The sequence below is a fragment of the Notechis scutatus genome, chromosome 1 (assembly GCF_049901735.1).
Source record: "Notechis scutatus isolate UNSWTSFEM ecotype Mainland chromosome 1, rNotScu1.2, whole genome shotgun sequence".
NCBI classification, from domain to species: domain Eukaryota; kingdom Metazoa; phylum Chordata; class Lepidosauria; order Squamata; family Elapidae; genus Notechis; species Notechis scutatus.
This window is the reverse complement of record NC_142009.1, coordinates 161,760,226-161,780,933: the sequence shown is the minus strand read 5'-3', so window position 1 is coordinate 161,780,933 and position 20,708 is coordinate 161,760,226. Positions and strand designations below refer to the sequence as shown.

At 38.5% G+C, this 20,708-nt stretch overlaps 1 protein-coding gene across 4 annotated transcripts in view; it reads left to right on the top strand.

Annotated features, from left to right (window-relative positions):
- The first annotated feature begins 3,830 nt into the window (after positions 1-3,830).
- COL6A2 (collagen type VI alpha 2 chain) overlaps positions 3,831-20,708 on the top strand; it is a 51,600-nt gene continuing 34,722 nt past the window's right edge. For 2 of the 4 annotated variants that reach the window (XM_087949283.1, XM_087949285.1), the window contains exons 1-8: positions 3,887-4,079; positions 9,859-9,975; positions 11,192-11,787; positions 13,422-13,442; positions 14,046-14,111; positions 15,060-15,113; positions 16,594-16,638; positions 19,701-19,727. In XM_087949283.1, coding sequence (XP_087805409.1) covers positions 9,888-9,975; positions 11,192-11,787; positions 13,422-13,442; positions 14,046-14,111; positions 15,060-15,113; positions 16,594-16,638; positions 19,701-19,727 — 897 coding nt within the window. In that variant the 5' untranslated portion in view covers positions 3,887-4,079; positions 9,859-9,887. Of the gene's footprint in view, positions 4,080-9,855; positions 9,976-11,191; positions 11,788-13,421; positions 13,443-14,045; positions 14,112-15,059; positions 15,114-16,593; positions 16,639-19,700; positions 19,728-20,708 lie in introns of all 4 variants that reach the window. The other 2 variants (XM_087949282.1, XM_087949284.1) reach the window with 2 other exon arrangements.

Sequence of the window (20,708 nt, the reverse complement as noted above, 5' to 3'; positions counted from 1 at the left end):
GCTCTGTTTTCGGCTACAATGGCCTCGTGCAACCCTCTGCCAGTGAAAACAGAGCTGGGGGGGGCATGTGTGGTCCTTGCAAGCTCTGTTTTCGGCTGAGACGGCATCCTGTAACCTTCTGCCAGCAAAAATGGAGCTTCTGAGGGATGCACCTGGCCTTCCCGAGCTCTATTTTTGCTGGCAGAGGCACTATGGGCCAGTCCTTCACTGTTTCCAGGGCAGCCCTGTGGGCAAGATCTAAGTGCCCCGCAGGCCAGATCCGGGCCCCAGGCCTTGAGTTTGACACCCCTGTGCTAAAGGCACTGCTCATTATTTCCTAGTATAGTCTGAGCAGCCAGCACTCTGCCCTTGAAAGAAATGCCATACCAGCTTTCACAAATTGGAAACAAATTCTTGCCTGTGTTATGTTCAAGAAGCCCTTTCTGCCTTCACGGTCATGGTTTATGAAACAACAAATGAATCTTAATCTCAGGATGCTCTATTTGCCTGAAACAGCTGTTTTTCAACCCTTCATTCTTGGAAGATATTCTCTGCCATCTAAATGCAGGCATGCTGGCTTAATGTTGGTTAGCTGTCAGGGGGTTCGTTGGTTTTACAAGAAACTCCAGGAATTCAGTAACATTCTTCAGTAAGAATTATGCCATGTTGGTAAGTCAGGCAAAATGTTATCTGCTATTCTTATCATGTCAGCAGATAGATGATGAGTTGTCCTTCCCCACTAGGAAGTTGATGAGTTGTCCTTCCCCACCACAAAAATATCTAGAATCATAGTGAAGAATATTCTAGGCATCTGAGAGATAAAACCAGTCAGATCTGCTTATCAGGCTCTGTCTGGGCAGGCCTAGTTGAGGGGGTCTTATTCCTTGGGATGGTTAACCCTGGACATGTATTTGTTACATTCCTGTCTCTCATGGTTAGCGAAGAGTTGACATGTAGTGGGTTTAAGTGCTAACTTTATCTGAGGGAGACGATGGTTCTGTCTTCCTTGAAGAAGACAGTGGTAAGTCTCCTCTTCAAGAGAATATCACTGATTCTATGGGTGCTGGACAACTTTTATCCAGTTTCCAACCACCTCTTTTTGAGAAAAGTTATTGAGAAACTTTCATTAAAAACTTATATTCCTCAGTTCTAAGGTTTATGAGACCCAAGTTATGGGGAGAAGCTACCACTGAGTATTCAGCTCGGTATTTATTTCTATTTGAAAAAGACTTCAGTTTTTGTCTATTGCCTTTTTTTAGTATCAGGGTAGGGAAATTATTTTTATTTGCAATCCATTTTCCTTTCTTTTGAAATGTTGTCTCTGCAAAATATTCTCTGATGGAGCCCGGTCGGGGGTGCTGCGATCCATCTTGGCTCTACTGGAATTCTTAGTGGCATTCAATACCATACTTCAATACCTTTATGCTTAAATGTCAGGTGGAAGAGCGAGAGACAGAAAGACAGAAGATAGATACATCAGAGGGAGGGAGGGAGCAATACAATCAGTAGGGGAAGAAACAAAGACCTACCTGTTTAAATAAGCCTGTAAGAAATTCAGATTTTCACTCTATCCCTGAAAAAATAAAAAATTGAATCTAAATGGGATTCCAGGCAATAAAGAATTCTACAAAATGAGAGATGTCTAAGTGAACAGTACAAATAGATGTAAAGTGTCCTATATTCATATAAATATTGCAAGTTTCTAAATGTGTCTACAGTGGTATCATCTGTGCAGGACATATTTGCTTATTTTAATTAATAAACTGTCCATTCATGGCCTAAAGATTTCATATTTAAAAATATAAATTTCCAAGCAAAGTAATTCAAAACTATTTCAAAAGAATCCCCAAGACTTTTTACTGCCTATTAGTTCACCCCTAAGAATTCAGTTGCATTTGTATCCCAATGGAATCACCTGAGTCTATTTTTAAAATATATTTTGCAGGAGAACATAATCAACTTCTTAATCCCTTGTTTGTCAACCAAAGAAGATAATTTATCTTTATTCAATTTAGTCCCTCAATAATATTTAGACAGATTCCATTTCTTAGATGTTTGCTAAAACATGGTGAAGTGTTAAAATGCAGACAAGCTGCCTCTGCCTTAATTCATAGATAGGGCAGCTCCATCCCAAGTTACCCCTCATGCACTCGCCCCAGTGTCTCTCATGCACCCTCATGCATCCTCCCATGCAGCGTCTCTCATGTACCATCTAGCATCCCTGCCTCTGACCCACAAGCACTTCTCATGCACCCCATGCACTCTCCCCATCAATGGGGGTTAGCCAATTTAGGTATCTTCATTCAAAAATTGTTGCCCTATGATGCACTGTTTCATCCAGTTGAAAGTTACAAGCAGACATGCATCCACAAGAGTTTTAGTACTATAGAATATAAACAGCTGTGAGCAATTTTAGTAAGGAGCAGGTCAAAGTTAGTTGTGGTAAAAATGTACAGTGCTTTTGACATGTATTGTCTCCTGAAGGATCCATTTGCAGAGGTTGGTATTGTACAAAGAGACTGTCATCTCTCAGCAAACTTCGCAAGATGCCCAAGTATATTGCTATTTTGGTGTTACTTAATGTTGTACCTGTGTATCAAGGGCATGTTCAGGGAACAGGTGGAAAGCCAAGACAGAAGGTATGCTTTGTGATCTGACAAACATAGAAAGAATTTTGATCACACCTTTGTCCCCATCCTCACTTTTTGGACAGGATAGAGTGATACTGTATAAAATAGTAAGAAAAAGGAATGTGGTCAATAGCAAAAGAAATGGCTAAAGCATTAAAAGGCAGAGAAAAGGCAGAGTGCTTTTAATGAAATTGTTTTCCTAATAGCCAGAACAATTAACCATTGCCTTCAGAAGTTGTGGGTACCCCATCACTGGAGGAAGAGAAGAGAAGAGAAGAGACTGGACAGCCACTTGTCTGAAATGGTATAGGGTCTCTTGCTTTGGGGGTTGAACTAGAAGACCTCTAAGGTCCTTTCCAATTCTTGTTATATTCTGTTAAACTATAACATTGTTTTGACAGTGGCTGAAGAGAAATTAAAGGGACTCCAGCAAAACACATGAAAGATAAAACTGACTGAATTGAAACTGGAAAGAAGTGGATGGTGTATTTTAGAGAGAGGATATCATGAAAGTGAACAAAGGGTGCGAGGGTCCATTTTGGAAGTAACAATTTCACCACAGAATTTATGGCAGGGAAATGGAGAAGATGAGGATCGGTAGCCAACCATTTCACTAATTCGAGACAGAGGCTTGGTTTCCGCCTTTCTGGATTGGGTTCATTGTCTAAGGTTGTGCCTGCAAAGAAACGTTCATTTTTCCTGCACTCTTATTATTGTTGATGATGTTAATGTTTATTTTGCTTGTCCTAGTGCCCCTTTCGCACCAGTCAAACTCTGGAATCAGAAAGAACAAGAAGAACCGATTTGAAAATAGCCAAGCTAGGCTGCCGTTGAAGTCTCTGAGGCTTCGTTTTAAGCAATTTTACAAAATCTCCTTTTCTCCCCAGTAAGTTCAGCAGGGGGGTCGGGGGGTCGGAATACTGTACAGTACAGACATAGCAGGAAGCAAGCAAGTTAACGAGAGCAACACAACCCACTCTTTCACAAGCCTCTTGTCATCTAAAGGCGGTCACTCCTCCTGTCGTGGCTTTGTAACTCACTCAAAAATTCAACCCTCCTCCACCCCCGCCCGCCTTCATTCACGTCCCACCAACTCCTGTTCTGAAGTGAGGAGATCCAGGAAGTCGCGCACCCCGCCCTTTCCTAAGGTAGGATTGATAGACCCACAGCGCCACCTGGTGGATAATGGTTAAGTGACTACGCTGCTCGGAGATTTCTTCCAAGGAAAGGCTCGAAGGAGGAGAATGAAGAAGTAGGCTGTTACGTCCCATCAGAGAAGTTACAGTCTGGAGCTGAAGAAAGCGCCGCCACACCCGATTGGCTCCTTTCCTTCACTCAAAAACTGAGAAACAGAAAGAAACCCTTTCTCCCTTGGAGATGCAGACCCCCTCTTGAAACCAAAGGCTAACAAGACCCATCTTCATCTTACCCTTTTCACTCGAAAAGTCTGTTGATCTCAGTGTTTTGCAGGTAAGCTGACTACAACTTTGTTATTCCTGCCCATTTTGTGATTTTCTTAATAATTATCAGAGAACAAGCAAGTTTAGAAACACTGTTGTTTATCAAGAGAAGCAAACTATATTTTTGCACAAACAGGAAATTTTGCTGAACTTTTGCTTGGATGTTCAGTTATAGGGAGGCAAAGCTAATCCTCTATGCTTTCTCAAAGCCCTTTTTCTCAGCAGAAGTTCTTATGCCTGCCGGAAAAATGACTTCAGAATACAGTTGTATTCTTCTTTCAGCCACCAAAGCTGAGCAGGGGGGTAACATAGAATTAATCAGAATATGTATTGTTTCTGGGATCATATCAGCACAACGATCATTCTGTTATTTTTTTAACCACTTCTGGATTTTTAAAAACTTCTCTCTGGTTTAACTCTGCTTAAGAAACTGTAGAACATTTGGTCTGTACTCATTGTAAGGGCTTTTCATCTTCTAATAATCTAGGAATACAGTTAGATGCTGCAATGCTTTTAACTTTTAAAAGCTGTCTAGTTTTCTTTCCTTTAATCCTACCATTCTAGATATATTGCTTTCTTGTGTCACAAAGGAAAGTGCAAAATTCATTGACTATTTCAATTCCAGATTTACGAGTTGTACTCGCTAGTGAGTTTGATTGACAAATTGAAATGTGTGTGTGTGTGTGTGTGTGTGTGTAGAACTTGATAGAAGAATAATTTACTCATCAATACTGTTTGTCCACCTGTATTGTATTATTTGATACAAAAGTACATAGTAGCATCCTTAGCAAACAGCATGCTTGGTTCTTGGTTTTACTGCTTCAGAGTTCAGACCTTGGTCTCTAAGCTTATAGAAGTCAGCCCAGCCCAGCCGTCTTCTTTGTGGAAGGACGTGAATGCAAAGCAGAACTTAATGCAGGGAGGAAGAATATTATTCTGAACAGTTACACATCAAGAATCTCTCTTCAGCTATTAGTTGAGAACATGTTTCTGTCTAAACACAGCTCATTTCACAAAGGTATCACCACAAACAGCAGTGCCAAGAGAGGCCCAAACTTGCATGGTTCTTTAGAAAGGACTCTGATATGATCAATGTCTTGGATCCTCAAAATGTCTAGACCTACCACAGAATATGCTCTTCTTCTGCATAAGGCTACTCTGCTGAATGATCTGGAAACTGTAAGGAAAGCTATATCCAGGTTTTTAGTTAAGGCTGAATGTCATATGTTTCAAGAAAGCATTAGTACAACAACATGAAATACAGTGAGAAAGTGCAAGCAAAGCAATCGGAATAGAATAGAATGAGAATAGGATAGGATAAGATAGAATTAGGATAGAATAGGATAGAATAAGATAGAATAGAATAGAATAGAATAGAATAGAATAGAATAGAATAGAATAGAATAGAATAGAATAGAATAGAATAGAATAGAATATTCTTAATAATAATGGCCAATGTATGAGGAACTATTCAATGTCTCCTTTTGTTAAGAAAACAAAATCAAGACTAGCTGTTAATATGAAAATTTAACAAATGTCTCCACTCTGGGCACCTATAGCAGCTTGTTGTTACATAATTACTATGCTTTTTGCTCAGCAGAGAAATGTAATCTACTGTAGCATACTGGAAAAAGTTGTTTTAAGTTCCACATATTTCTGAAATATAAACATAAAGGAGAGTTAACTTTCCTATACAATCTGTTTTCCATGTAAATTCACAATGCAATTTAGAGACCCAAACTACAGCTGGAATTCCTCGATTTGCAGGCCTGAAAAATGCCTGATGTGTTTAATCATAAATATAAGCACTTTAAACCTAAGAACTGAGAGTGTAGTGACTTTATTAAAATGGCTGCAGATCAAATAAGATTTGTAGGGGTAAAATGTTACTTTCATTAACAGCTTATATTCCTCAGTTCTAAGGTTTATGAGACTCAAGTTATGGGGAGAAGCTACAGCTCAGTATGCAGCTCAGTATTTATTTCTGTTTGAAAAAGACTTCATTGTCTATTGCCTTTCTTTAATATCAGAGTTGGAAAAGAATTTTTATTTGCAATCTTGATTATTTTCCTTTCTTTGGAAACATTGTCTCTGCAAAATGTTCTTGATTATTGAACTGTAGAAGAATGTGTGAATATATAGACTGTACCAGAGTTTCTAACAGGTAAACGCTCGTTTATGATCTCATTGTTTTTCTTAAGTAAAATACTTCAGGAACATCCAAGTGTTTTTTAGAATCTAGATACAGATTTTAAAGTTATTTTTTCTTAAGCGTAACTGACTGTGTGGAAGCCAAAGAAAAAGAACCCCCCAAACCTGTGAAGCTTCTAATATCTAATGAAATCAGAAAGACATTGCTGAGAACTGCATTTTAGGCCTCCTGGAAAATACCTTCCTATTGTGGGAATCCACTCCTCTTTTAGAACAACCTTGGGAGGTTGTTCTTGAACAGGATGTGATCTGGGCACTGATGCAGGGGTTGTGCAGTTGGGAGGTTCTTCTCACCTCCAGAGTTCATTGATGGGGGGCAAGTCATTGGGCTGATTCTTGATGAGGCTAGGGACATGGGAGGGGGGTGGGGGAAATCCACAATTGTGTTTCAGTGTGAGCAGGGAGATTGCTTGCATGATGGGGTGCTCTTCCAAACAAATGCCATTCCTTCCATTGACATATAAAGGGCATTGCTCTCAGGGAGGGTGGACACTTTATTTAATACTATTCGTGAAAATAAGCCCTGCATGGTGAGATGGTACACTCCAGAAACAATGCCAATGAGTATATTTCAATGTCAGTGAATCAGGCCAGACTCTCTCACTGCCATGTAGAAATTTTGTATGTAAATGTAGACTCAACCATCCAGGCCAAAAGCATGTAAAAGGTATTTTGACTGAAGAAGTTACTTGGATGAGTAACAAAACATCTCAGTTTAATAAACTTTGGTTCAGTTGCCATGATTTAACCTTCTACATGCTTTTGGCCTCAATGATTGAGTCTACATGTACATATTGCACTTCATTTTGGATAGAACCCCCTGCAAAAGTTAGTTCATTCCAACGATTCTCTATGCCTAACCAAAAATGTTCATTTTGACTGAAGAAGTTTACTTGGATGAGTAACGAAACTTCTCAGTTTAATAAACTTTGGTCCAGTTGTCATGATTTAATCTTTTACATGTTTTGTGTAGGTAAAGTGACCCAGATTGTTGGGGGCAATATGCTGACACTTTAAACTGCTTAGAAAGTGTGGTAAAGCACTATGAAGTGGTATATGTAGAAGGCTAAATGTTATTGCTATTGCTTGTACACTGAAAACATTACAGCTGGGATGAAAAATACTGTTATAGATTTAGAGAATCCCACAAATGTAGATCCTTAAACTGCTGTGGTATCTCTCAGAAAAGATACAAAAGCAGCCACTTAATACAGGACTATGGATACTTTGCCCAATTATCCATATCTGCTATATCATAGAAAACTTCCCTTCTCCCCAACTGCTAATGAGAGAAGTAACACTACTCTGTAGTAATTATACTCTTTTTCTTGGCATCTGTTACAAACCAGAGACACCAAAATGGTGAAATCTGTACCATGATGTCATCACATGAAGTCTGCCATTATGTATACAGCCATTTTGTTTGCACCCCAATGTTTCATGCAAAATATATTTTGTATGAGGGAGTCCTCATTTTATTTATTTTATTAGCTATAGACTAGAAGCACACTTAGTTTAACTTATGATAAAGTAAGATATGGACACCCCAATCATGCTGGTTCTCCAGAAGGTTGTGAAGACTTGGTTTCCTAGACACCAGGCCAGGATGATGATGGAGTTCTGGTATGAATATAGTTGTATTAAATGTGGTGGGATTTTTAGGACCTTGGCCCACTTTATTTTTAATGGGTTTGTGTAGTTTGGTTAATATTTTTATTTCTGTCACCATCCAGAAATCTCTGGGCAATGGGTGGCTGTATATGTTCATTAAATAAATAAATATAAATAAAATAGTCCTTCCATCAGGCCACATTCATATTGGATTTGTACCAGATAACTTCCACTAAAACCAAGGTATTCCCCAAGACTGATGAAATAAATATCCTGATTTAAATTTCAGATTAATGATAAAACATCTCCATCCCCTTCCTCCACATTCATCCAGTTAATGTGGTTTTTTTTTTCTCATTTCATTATGACTGCCCATAAAAGTGTGGTAAATTTATGGAATAAGCTCAATCAAAAATGGAGCAAAGAGACAAATCTCTATGGTAGCAGATTTAAAATGAAAGAGATTCTGTAAGATGGCGCCACAGCAGAAAAAGCTTGACTCCTGTGCCCCATCAAATATAGATCTAGCCAGAGAGAGTTGGTCTCTCAGATAGCTTGATCTAATGCCATAAAAGACTTCAAAGTAGTTTGAATTGGACTCAGAAGTAAACTGGCAACCAATGCAGCTGGCAGAGCAGAGATATACATGCTGACCTAGGAGCGCACATCCCATACTGCTGCATTCTGTACCAGTTGAAAATTCTAGATACTCTCTTCAAAGTCAACCCCATGTAGAGTGTATTGCAATAGTTCAATCATGAATGATATGAATGACTCTGAGCAGGGCTGCAGATCCAAGAATGGGTAAAACTGGCACACAAAACAAAGCTATGCGAAAGGCCTCCTAGTCATAGCTATTCCCTACTCATCAAGTAGGAGTTGTGAGTTTAGCAGGACCCCCAGATTGTGCACTGGTTCTGTCTAGGGTAGCGCAATACTATTTAGCACCAAAGATGGAATCTGTGGGCTCCAAAATTCAAAGCCTCTTAGTCTTGTCAGAGTTCAGCGGAAGCCTTTTGTTCCCCATCCAGGCACTCATAGCCTCCAGACAGAGAGATAAGCTATCCATATCATCATTACTAATTTGCCAGAGGTGAAGATATATAATTGGGTATCATTAGCGTACTGATAAAAGCACCTCACATAGTAGGGGACTTGGGCCAGACCTCTCTTCTCCAACATCACTGACTGGAACAGACCCCAAAGGAAAGAGGACAAGCAACACAACACTCTGCTACCCACCCTCAATCCTCTGAGCTCTTCCAGAAGGAAGACTTCATGGTTGAAGGTATCAAAAGCCTGAGGAGTCAAGTAGGACAAGGATGGATACACTGCCTCCATCCCACCCATGCCAGAGGTCATACAAAAGCATGACCAAAGCCTTTTCCATCCTATTGCCAGGTCTGAATCCTGCCTGAAGAGGATCCAGATAATCTGCTTCCTCTAAGGCCCTCTAACATGTTGCACAACCATTTCCCCTGCCACCTTCTCCTGAAAAGAGAGATGAGATCCTGGATGATATTTGTCCAGTATTCTGGGATCCAATGATGGCTTCTTGAGGAGGGAGCAAACATGACCTCTTTAAGAGGTAAAGAACAACCCCCTCCTTCAAGGAAGAATTGATCACTGCAAGAACCCGCTCACACAACATCCCCTGAGCTGCTTTAACCAGCTGGGAGAAGCATGGATCCAAAGAGTGGGTGGGTGGCTGAGCTTACAGGCCACTGAGGAGTCTCTCCTGCTTGAGCAGGAGGCTGGACTAGAAGACCTCCCACAGTCCATTCCAGCTCTAATTCTATTCTCTTTACAGTCTGTCCAGCTTTTCTTGGCAGTTCCTATGAATTCTGCTAGACCAGGTGGACTAAAAATCTCACGCTGTATAAGGCACCTTTCCAGCATCCAATACTTTGTGTCTTAATCAATTCAATTTTTTTTTAAAACTTTTTGTGCTGATTCTATCCTAGCAGCACGTGAAGCAGACGGGAGAATTGTGGGGATGTTCCCACAAGCCTTTTTAGCTGTTCTGCTCTGCACAACTGTGGTCCCCCTCCATGCTCAAAATGATGAAGGAACTCTCTGTACAGGTAAAAAAAAAACACGGTTTCTCGATTTACTTCCGTTCTTTCTTTGTGCTTTTTCCTTCTGCCATGCCTTCTGAAAATATGTAAAGCTGTAAGTTTAATAGAAGAAATAATTTAGAAATCGTAGTGATGTTCTATGTTTACAATCCATGTCTAAAACTCTTATATTTGATTATCTAGGATTCTGCGGTGCTTTGAATCTAAAGGCAAAATGGTGTTATCAATCATACAGTATACTCATATATCTCTAATTCCTTAAAGCAGTTACATTTTTTCTAGAATTATGTGACTGTGATGCAAAATGTAGTGACCGAACCGGTTGTAACACCAGTTGAATCCCACCCCTGAATCAATACCTTTATAGCTTGAATTCTGATCATATCTGAAACCTGTCCACCAAAGATGAAGCAAGGAGTTGTTACTGAAAGCAGCACAGACTGCCTTTAGACTGTATTTGTAGGCTTTTGGGAAAGAAGAAGCATGCATTATGATGCCTTGATGAAATAATTGACTTACACTGGCATCGCATGTTTGATACAATGGCAAAAGGGCAGGATTTACATCCTGATTATAATATGATGTGTGTCATATGAATGCAGTCTCGTTCTATTTCAGACACTGTGGATCCCTGCTTAAAAAGAGGAACATCACATCTAGGAACTTGATCTAGGAAGGGATATAGGAGATGTACCTGGGGTAGAAAAAAGAAATTCCAGTAGTCCATTTAGCTTAATAAATACAGTAGATATTTGCATAAGGGTGACTATGTTTCTTATAATTTTGTTACTTCTTGAGGTTTATTCATGTGATTATTTTAGGCTGAGAAACTATATTGATCAAAGCTCTCATTTATGGTACTCGCTGTCTGTAAATTTAGATTAGCCTCGTTGGTTTAACGGATACATGTTCCAAGTGGAAATAAATAAGGCTCATGCAATATTCTGTATGTTACCTATTGATGCTAACCCTGTAATGGAGATGAGAATGATCATCTCTTCTTGGAGAATGTGGCCTGGGAAAAAGGGAGGGAGAGACCTTATGTCTTCATGAAGCTGTAGGAGTCAGTTCACAACTGACCTTTAACTCAGCTACTGCACCATGGGAATGAAAAACTACACAAATTCCAAGGGTTTCATTCCCTAGGAACATCTGGCAAGTCTGTAGATGTGAACGTGTCTAGTCTCCTTACCACTTACTTTCTTCTCTTCTCTTTATACAGATAAAACTGAGTGTCCTATCACAGTGTACTTTGTCATTGACACATCTGAGAGCATTGCCCTTCAGACTGACCCTATTGAGAGTTTAGTGAACCACAGCAAGAAGTTTGTTACTCAATTCGTCAATAAGCTGGCCAATGAGGTCTACCAACAACAAATATCCATAAATTGGCAAATTGGGGGACTTCATTTTTCAGATATAGTGATAATCTTTAGTTCTTTAACCCAAGACAAGGCGCTATTCAATGATCGGTTGAAAAATATCCGTTACATTGGTCGGGGCACTTTCACAGATTGTGCTCTCTCGAACATGACGGCTCAGATGCCTCTCAATTCGCTGGGGGCGAATTATGCCGTTGTGATCACTGATGGCCATGTGACAGGTCATCCCTGTGGAGGGATGAAGCAGCAAGCTGATCGAGCGCGAGATGCAGGGATCAAGCTCTTTGCAGTGGCCCCTAGCCAGAAAATCTATGAGCATGGTCTCCAGGAAATTGCCAGCCTTCCACATGAGCTTTTCCGGAACAACTATGCCACCCTAAAGAAAGGTACTGTTGATGAAGATACTGAGGCCATGGATAAGATCATCCAAGTTATGGTAAGAACTGATGCCTAAGAATTGTCTTAGAACATTGTTTTACTGAATCATTTAGTAGACTTACTGTCTATTAAGGTGGGAGCTGCAAGCTATGGTTTTCTAAAAACCAAACACTAATTGGTTTAATTTGCATGAAAATACTTCATGGCCATCATTAGAAACAAAATATTTTAGAGAAGAAATGAACAGGAACAACACCAAAGGAGATTGTTCCTGTTCCTGCTACCTGAAAATACCTCTAAGGAGGCATTTCCTATACAGGATTCCAGGACCTGCTCCAGAATTTAAGATGATGCTTGACTTTGTTCTTAGATAATAATAATTTTTAAAAATGGAGTAGCCAGCCCAATTTTGTGCATAAACTCTTCCCAAAATTCCTTTTGTTTTTCCAAACTCTGGCTATAATCCCCTTGTGGAAAATGAACAGGTAACTCTCCCTGCTTCTCAGAAGTAGAAGAAATGGCATTTCAAGCATCTTTATAATTGCTGGATGAAAGCCATTGCCTATCTTGGTTTCAACATGTTCATCCTGGTTCTTCCCAGATCTGTGATTCTAATAATAGTGCTTGTTCTTCCTAGGCTGTTTACAAATAATTTCAACCAATAGGTGGAATATAATTCAGATTTTTGACCAAAATAAAGATTCATTGTCTGATTGTTGTGCATCACTTCCAGCAATCTTATCTGAGAAGTATTAACTCAGAAGCTTTCAGAAGGATTTTTACCTTAGTGCAGGGATGAAATTCAACCACCTTTTGGCCCACCTCAGGAGAGGTGGTATGCAAGATTTGAATGGGTTAAAAATCACCCCTGGTTGCTATTATTATTATACCAAATATAACAAGCCATGCCCACAGCCATGCCCACAGAGCCAGTGGGGGGGGGGAAATGAATTTCACCCCTGCCTTGGTGTCGTAAATATAGGAATAGTATAGGAATAGTAATCCCATATAGGAATAGTAATCCTTTATGAATAATGTGGCTTTTTTGTTGGGTCTGCTTCTTATGAACAAACCATAACCTTCCATTCATAAATCCTATCCCACCAAGAGTAAGCAATACTAGCAATGACATATTTGCCATCTGCTCCATACTAGGATTTTAATTTCTCCCTGTTTGTTCCCATGCGCTGCACACTGCTGTACAGTCATCTGAGCCCTTTAGTATTGACATGCATAGTCCGCCACAGAAGAAAATTCCAGGATCAAATCTTGGACTTCTTCCACAAAATTATGTCTTCTATATACTTTGCATCGTTTTCTCTGCTTCTAAAATCCAGTTTTGAAAGCATTAGGATTTCCATGTCAAATGGCAAAATGAAAAATCTGAAGCCCGAGATTTGATTGCAAGTAGGATCAAGCAGAAAAAAACCTTAAGCAGAATATCAGTCATTATTACTAAAATAGCCGTACTCCATCTGTTGCGTTTGATAAATCAAGAATTCTCATCAGCCATACAATCTGCATATCTCCTTTAAAATGGGGTGAGAAAAAGCTATCTTTGCTTTTGTTGGAACATGCTTAACCAGACATTGTTGGAACATGCTTAACCAGACAGATTCAAAAGAAAGAGCTATGCTGGTTTCTTTGTTTCAGTTTTATAATTTTCTTTTATTTTTGTTCATTCCCTAACAGAAACATGATGCCTTTGAAAAGGTAAGTGTACAGGTTGTGTCCATACAACAATATTATGAATAGGAACTTTTGGAAACCATATGCAGCTGCAGGTTTCGAATCACTGCCAACTGTGCATTCTGTTTAGAAGAAGAAGACCCCTTCTGATGCAGTGAGACGTCTTTTACCAGAAAATAAATTCTAGCTTGAGTTGCAGTGTCATAGAAATCTATCCAGTCCAGCTTAATTCTTTTATGGATTTGTCTTCAGAAATATTAACAAAGGGATAGAGTACAAAAACTGAACAGAAACGGAATTATTTTTCCTATTGCAAAATCCTTAGAAAAGGATGTGCAATTCACATATCCAGAAGGCAACCCACAAGTGCATGATATCAGATTAGACAGCCTTATAAATATAACAGAAATATAACTATAAATATATAGTTATATAGTTATAAATATAAATAGAAATATAACAGAGGAGCAGGAAGTGTTTTTAGTGGAGTTATTTAATGAGACTGATTAAATATGACCGTCCTCCTATTACATATAACTTTGCCCCACACATCTCCAAGATACCCTTGTAGAAGAGGAACAGAAACCATATTATGAAATCTTCACCTGTATTTTCTTTTTCTTTTAGTGCTATAAAATGAGCTGCCTTGAAATTCAAGGCCCACGTGGTCCAAAGGGAGTTCAAGGACAAAAGGTAAAGATATAAGGGCAAAAGGGACAATAAACATGTAAGAAGAAAGAGCAGATTGTGTATTATACTTCCTAAGGATTTCAACAGAAAGCCCACATTAATGGCTTAAAAATACCAAAGATATAATTTCAAGAGTGTGACTCATGCATTCATGGGTTGCAGCTTTGGGGAAATGAAGTGAGGAAGTCTATACAATAATCACAGTTTATTACTAATTCAGCACAGTCACTTATCTTTAGACTATATACAGATTAACTTGAATTCTAAAAATTGCAAAGAAAAATACATTTTGTTTTTTTTAATATACATTCCCTTAACATCATGAATATGGTATATAACACAAAGATATACAAATCTGTGTACAACTTTTCCTGATTATATTTCATTTAATGCTACTTCTTCTGATATTAATTTTTGCTTTTTGAGTTATAGGGAAAGAGGATCAGTAGACAAATATGTATAATAATCATTATTCTAATATACAACTTTCTGTAATATACTGTATGCTGTTCCGTAAGTTTTATATGAAAGTCTTGAGCCAAGTATGATAGACTCATGCCTCAATTGATGAGTCAACTTTTGCTCTTAAACTGTACCAGATTTTTACATTCATAATTTAGATAGTTGTGTAACTGAGAATTGCAGTCTATTCCCTATAAATCTGCTTCCTCTACAGCTGCATAGTTCTCTAGTATTTGAGGACCGATTTGCTGTATATAGAATATAAGCAATTCAGCTTCTTACATTTTTGCAAACGTAAGGATTTGGACAGGATTTCTTCCAGATTTGTAGGTTGAACAAGAAGCATGGCATTGAATAGTCTCTGAAGATACAATATGAAAAGCCCGAGCCAACAAGCCACATGAAATGATGTGTGAACATAGGAGTTGATTCAACTTTTTGTTTAATGGGAAATCTCTGAACTAATCATTTTATTTATTTTACTTTTAGGGTGCGAAAGGGAACATGGGGATTCCAGGCTTTTTTGGGCAAAAAGGACGACAAGTAAGTAACTGAAAAAAGGGAGACTTCTAATAAGTGCTATACAATTGCTGTTTCTTTGAACATGGAGTACACAAGATCATATTGAATCAGACTTTCACTCACACAACAGTTTTAGGATGGCATTTAATTCTAAAATTACCCTGTGATACTCAATCAGTATCTGAATTCCTTTGAGAAGGTTCAGTCAGTATATTATCTTGGTCATAGGATTTTCAACTTGCTTTAATGAGAATTTATTTATTTATATAATCTGTGTACATTCATTTATCATGCTGCTCTTATCCCTATTCATAAAGAAAATCAAAAGCTTCCAATTAATTTTTTCTTTTAAATCATAATACAGATTCTCTCTCTGCTTTTTTTTTCTCTATTAATAGAAGTTTAAGTGGAATACATCAGATTTCTAAAAACAAATTAGATCCTCATTAGGGGTCAAAGAATTAAAGCCCATTTTAGCCATGCTGGGGAGGGCACTTTCCAGATTAGGATTCCCCATATCTAAATATGCACTTTAAATAAGGTTCATATCGTTGTTGTTGAAGGTCTTGCCGGGTATGTTCTATGCTGAGAGTGGCTGATGGAGTAGAGAGAAGATCCTCACCCTGTGTCATCCATCCTCTTGGCTTTTAGTCTCTATTTAATCTTTGCTGATTTTATTTTTTTAATATTTTCTGTTTATCATTTTGTGAGCCTCCCAGGATCACTTCAACAGGCATGTTATTATACCGATGTCTATAGTCTGTGTGCTCTAACAGACCATTTCCACTCAATGCAAAAATATGCCTGATACTGAAGATGTGTGTGTCTTTATTTATATATTATGTGTGCATGTAGAAAGCAACTGGAATCTAAAGAAGTGTGTGCATCCTTCACTCATTTATTAGCTTTCCATCCATATCTACCTTCTGTTAGGATCAGAAGGAAGAACAGGCTTGACCCAGATATTATGTTGTAACATGGTGTGACTTTCAGTGACTTTCTTTTGCCCAGGCTCATGCACTTTATCATACATTGGTTGATAATTCTGGCAATCAGAACTTGTGAATGGATAGGGAAGATGAAGAAAAAGTGTACATTTGACTCTCCAACTTGCTAATGTACTTCAGCACAGCTTAACAATACATCAGAACCAAGCCTATATCTTTTTTACAATGTGTGAAAGCAGTTTGTATAGTTTGTTTATGCTGCTTGCTTTCATTCTACACTGACCTCTAATAAACAAAACATTTGATGTAGTTGACTGCAATGATAGGGCAAAAGAAATATAATCGTCACTGCCTATAAAAACTATAATACAATTCTTTCAACTCTTTTAAAATAGTTTTGTATATTTTACAAAAATGCAATTAATAATATTGCATAACGCAACTATTACCTTGTTCAAATTAATGTAAGTAATACATATTTTGCCTGCCTAAGATAAATGAACATATTATGCAGATTATGTCAAGGAATAATGGCATTTTCTTTTTACATATAGGGTGATCCAGGAATTGAAGGTCCAATTGGACACCCTGGGCCTAAGGTAAATCATTTCGGGTCTCACTTTTAAGCATTCATTCTTGTGCTTAGAACTTGACCGAATAAGAGAGTTCCAGAGAGAAGGAGAGAGAAGGAGGGAATGAGAGGGAGAGGGATAGGGGAAGATGGGGAGAGGGAGAGGGAGAGAGATCTTGGTAGTAACCAATAATCATTAAAGCTGCAGAAAGCAAATTTATTTTGATTATCAAAATAGGACAGATAATTAACTCGGGAAAATGATTGTTGGGCTGATTAGATATCAATTCCTTTATCCTGTTCAATATCTAAAAATTCCTGAATTGGGAACAATTAGTTCATCTTAGGTTTTATAGACTGCGACGAAACAGATGTGGAACTCCCTTCCCAATAACATTGATGAAAGACATGAACTATGTCCCAAAAAGCACCAGCTGAGAGAAATACTGGACGATAGAAAGAAAATGAAACGTTGTGTGAATTCAATAGAGAAATTAGAAGAGATTTTCTGAGCACTGAAACAAAAAATGGAAATGTGAAAACCTGGTGAGAATCAGGTGGGAATCGCTTGCAAAGCATGACTCTTCCACCGCAACTGATAGCCTGCAGAAGCAGCCTTAAGTGTATAGTCTAATCCAGGGGCCAAAGCCAGGGGCCAAGCAGGAGGACACGACATAGGAGAAGATAGATTGAGGCAAGTTGGGAGAGCATAAATTCCAAACTAATCATTTACTTAAATGTATTTGTTTAAATCAACTAATTAACAAATCTAAGTCGACGACTTTCGGTTTGTCGAGCGAGCGGCAGGGATTCGCGAAGCTGCGCGATCCCTGCTGCGCTAGCCGCTTTTGGGGCTCCGATCCGGACGGGTGCGGAGCTAGGCTGCCCTGCAGGGGCAGCTGAAGGTAGGGGGATCCGGAGAGGGGTTTGGGGTGTTGCAGACCCCCTCCCGGCCGGCAGAACCCCTTTTCCCAAGAGGTGCAGCGGCGGTCCGTAATGGCCGCCACAAAGAAGCTGGCAGCCGGGTAAGAATGCGCAGGAGGAAGTGGAGAAAGTGTTTGAAAGGAGAAAGTTTTTCTTGGTTCCTAGGACTCTAAGATATATTTAACAAAATTCCTGAAAAGTATGACTTTCTGAATGATACCTTCGAGAAGAGGAAAAAGTGGCAGTTTGATGGTGCTGAAAGGAAAGCTTACCCTCTTTTCCTACGGAATAAATAAGTGAATATTAAGAAACCTATTTTTTTAGGTGAAAATAGGCTTTAAGCGATGAGTGGGAAGAGAGAGGACTAAAAAAAATATTTGTATGCTAAGACTTTGTTGGAGGAGATGCCTTAAGGATTGAAAGACTAAAATATATTGCAATAAGATTTTAAGAAACAGATTTGGACTTTCTTTTTCTTTGATTGATACTACCCTAGGAGGAGAAAGTGAGAACTCTGCCTTGGTTTGGACTGATTGATAACTTTGGGACTGTTTTATTTTTCCTTTGGAATATTCTGATTGTTGTAAGAAGAAAGAAGGGGAAAAGAAAAGAAAAGATTTATAATGGCTCTTTCTATTGAGGAACTGAGAAAAGATTATGAACAAGCAAAAAAAAATGGTAAAGCTGGTTTGAAAGAAGCCTTCCTTTTTTTAGAAATGGCGCTTATTAACTATCAACAAACATTACAACAGATAAAGACAGCAGAAGAAGAAGAAGAAGAAGGAGAGGAAGCCATCTTTAATAAATCTCAGAACTCGACCAAGAAAGAAGGAAGAGGGAAAGGAAGAGAAATAAAGGACTTAAGATTTAAAAAACATTTAAGAAAGGGAAAAATAAGGTGCAAAATCAATATAATGATAGTAAACAAAAGGGAAAAGGAATACGACAGAGAAGGGAAGCCAGTGAGGCAGAGGCTAGAAGAAAGGGGGTAGAAAGGTTTGTTGGGAGAAGAAAGAAAGGGAAAAGATGGAGAAAAGCTACAAAGTTTTGAAACTAAATGGGAAAAAAGGAATCTTTTTAGGGATAAAGGATAAAGTATAATTTCTTCAAAGAGATTTTGCAAGGTACATAAGATGATATTGTAGTATTGTATTAGAAATAGAAAACTTAAATGGCTTAAGAGTTGATAAGAGATTAAAATGTTGAAATGTTTAATAATGATTGGTTTTAAAATTTAATAATATGAGGGGAGGTATAGAATATTGAGTTTTAATTAAAGAGTTTAATAAGATTATGGTATTGATGTTATTACAAAATTTTTATTATAGTATTTGTTCTTAATATTTAGATTTATTGTTTAACTATGTATTTAATTATTTTGGATGTACTATTCAGATAGAATGTACCAAGCAAAATCGGATTGGGTATTTGGCGTTATTTTAAAGATTAACTTGATTAATTTAGTGGGGAGATAGAAAGGCATCATACTCTGATTAGTGATTTCAGGAGAAATTTCTTTTTTTATAAGGAATGAGACAAAGGTACAATAAAGAATGGACAAAAGATACAAATATAATGACTTAAATTAAGATGATTAATTAAGATAGAATTAAGAAGAGTGAAATATGTGGAGAAGTTAATATAGAAGACTTAGAATGGTAAATAAAATAAGTAATGATATGTAAGATGAGCATGAATATAGTTGAAGTCCATGAAGAGAGAGATACCTGGGTCCAAGTTACTTTCAAAAAGATTTTTTTAATGTTTTGTGTATATGTTTTTTTTTTGGGGGAGAATTAATAAAACCTTGCAGAAATATAGAATGAGAATAATAGTAACTAAGTCAGAAAGAAATAGATGAAATAATAATAATAAAATTGAATAAGAGTAAAGAGAAATAAAGAGAAATTGGATAAGAGGTTTTTGTATGTTTACATGGAAATGGTTTAAAACAGAATTATAGTTTATCTGACTTGTTAAATTTATAATGGAAAAAGGTTTAAACATGTAATGGATAATGATGACTTGTGTGTTTTGAAAATTAATAAAACTTGTTTTAAAAAAACAAATCTAAGTCAATTCACTCTAGTCAGAGTAGCATATCAGAACTAAGTCTATGCTATAGCCACAAACACTAACTGAAAGCACTTTCTGTTTCTTTTCCAGGGTATTTCTGGTCTAAAAGGAGAGAAGGTAAGGCAGTTTTACACATTCAGAAAATTTTGGGAAGTGTGCTTTATAATTGGAATGCTTCATTTAGTATAATTCTGCATTTCAAGGAGAGCCCTGAGCAATGGGTTCCCTGTCACCTTTCCTGGGGATAAAGTCAGGGGTGGGCTGCTGGGGATTCACAGGGGTTCTGTGAAGTTCAGAGAACCCCCCCCCAAAAAATTCCACTCCTGGCTGACCCCACCTACCCCACCCCGCCCCTCCCAGGAGCCACCACGTGGCCCGTTTTGCATGCAGGTAGGTGCAGGGCCCGTGTGGAGGCTCTGGGAGGGTGAAAAACGGACCTCCGGAGCCCGGGAGGCCGTTTTTGCCCTCTCGGTGGCTCGAGGAAAACCTCCGGAGCCTGGGGAGGGCAAAAACGTCCCCCCACGACGCAGGAGGCTGACTAGGCCATGCCCACCATGGCCACACCCACCCAGCAACCAGACAGAGAACCCTTTGCTAAAGGTTTTGAAGCAAAAGGCCTTCCCCGTATGCAGAACCTGCAATCCTGGGTTGGGCTGAAACAAGCTCCTGGAATGCAGGAGAACCTCTGCCACTAGGACAGAGCAATGCTTTGGATTGGAAAGCAGAACTATATTCTCTAGCATAACTCTTTCAGCCCAAAGCAGCCTTTTCTGGGTTGGGCTATTACTGGTTTGCTCTATGGAGCTCCTAGGAAAAGAGGAAGCTACTGAAGGAGTGGCAAAGAGGTGCTTTGAGGATCCCCCCCCCCTTCCCCACATGCCTGAAGCACTTTTAGTTTCCGTGTTGGAAGCACTGTTCAGTCCGGATCACTACCAAATAAGCAGTGGTCCTGTGCTCTATTGAAATGCTCTTAAACTGCAGTTGTATTTTGATTTTAATATTGTCTGGCTAATTGCTGGGAGGTTATTTATGATATCATTTCTGACTTTCTTATTGTGAGCCACCTTGGTAAAACTTCTATCCCTAAATAATTTCTTT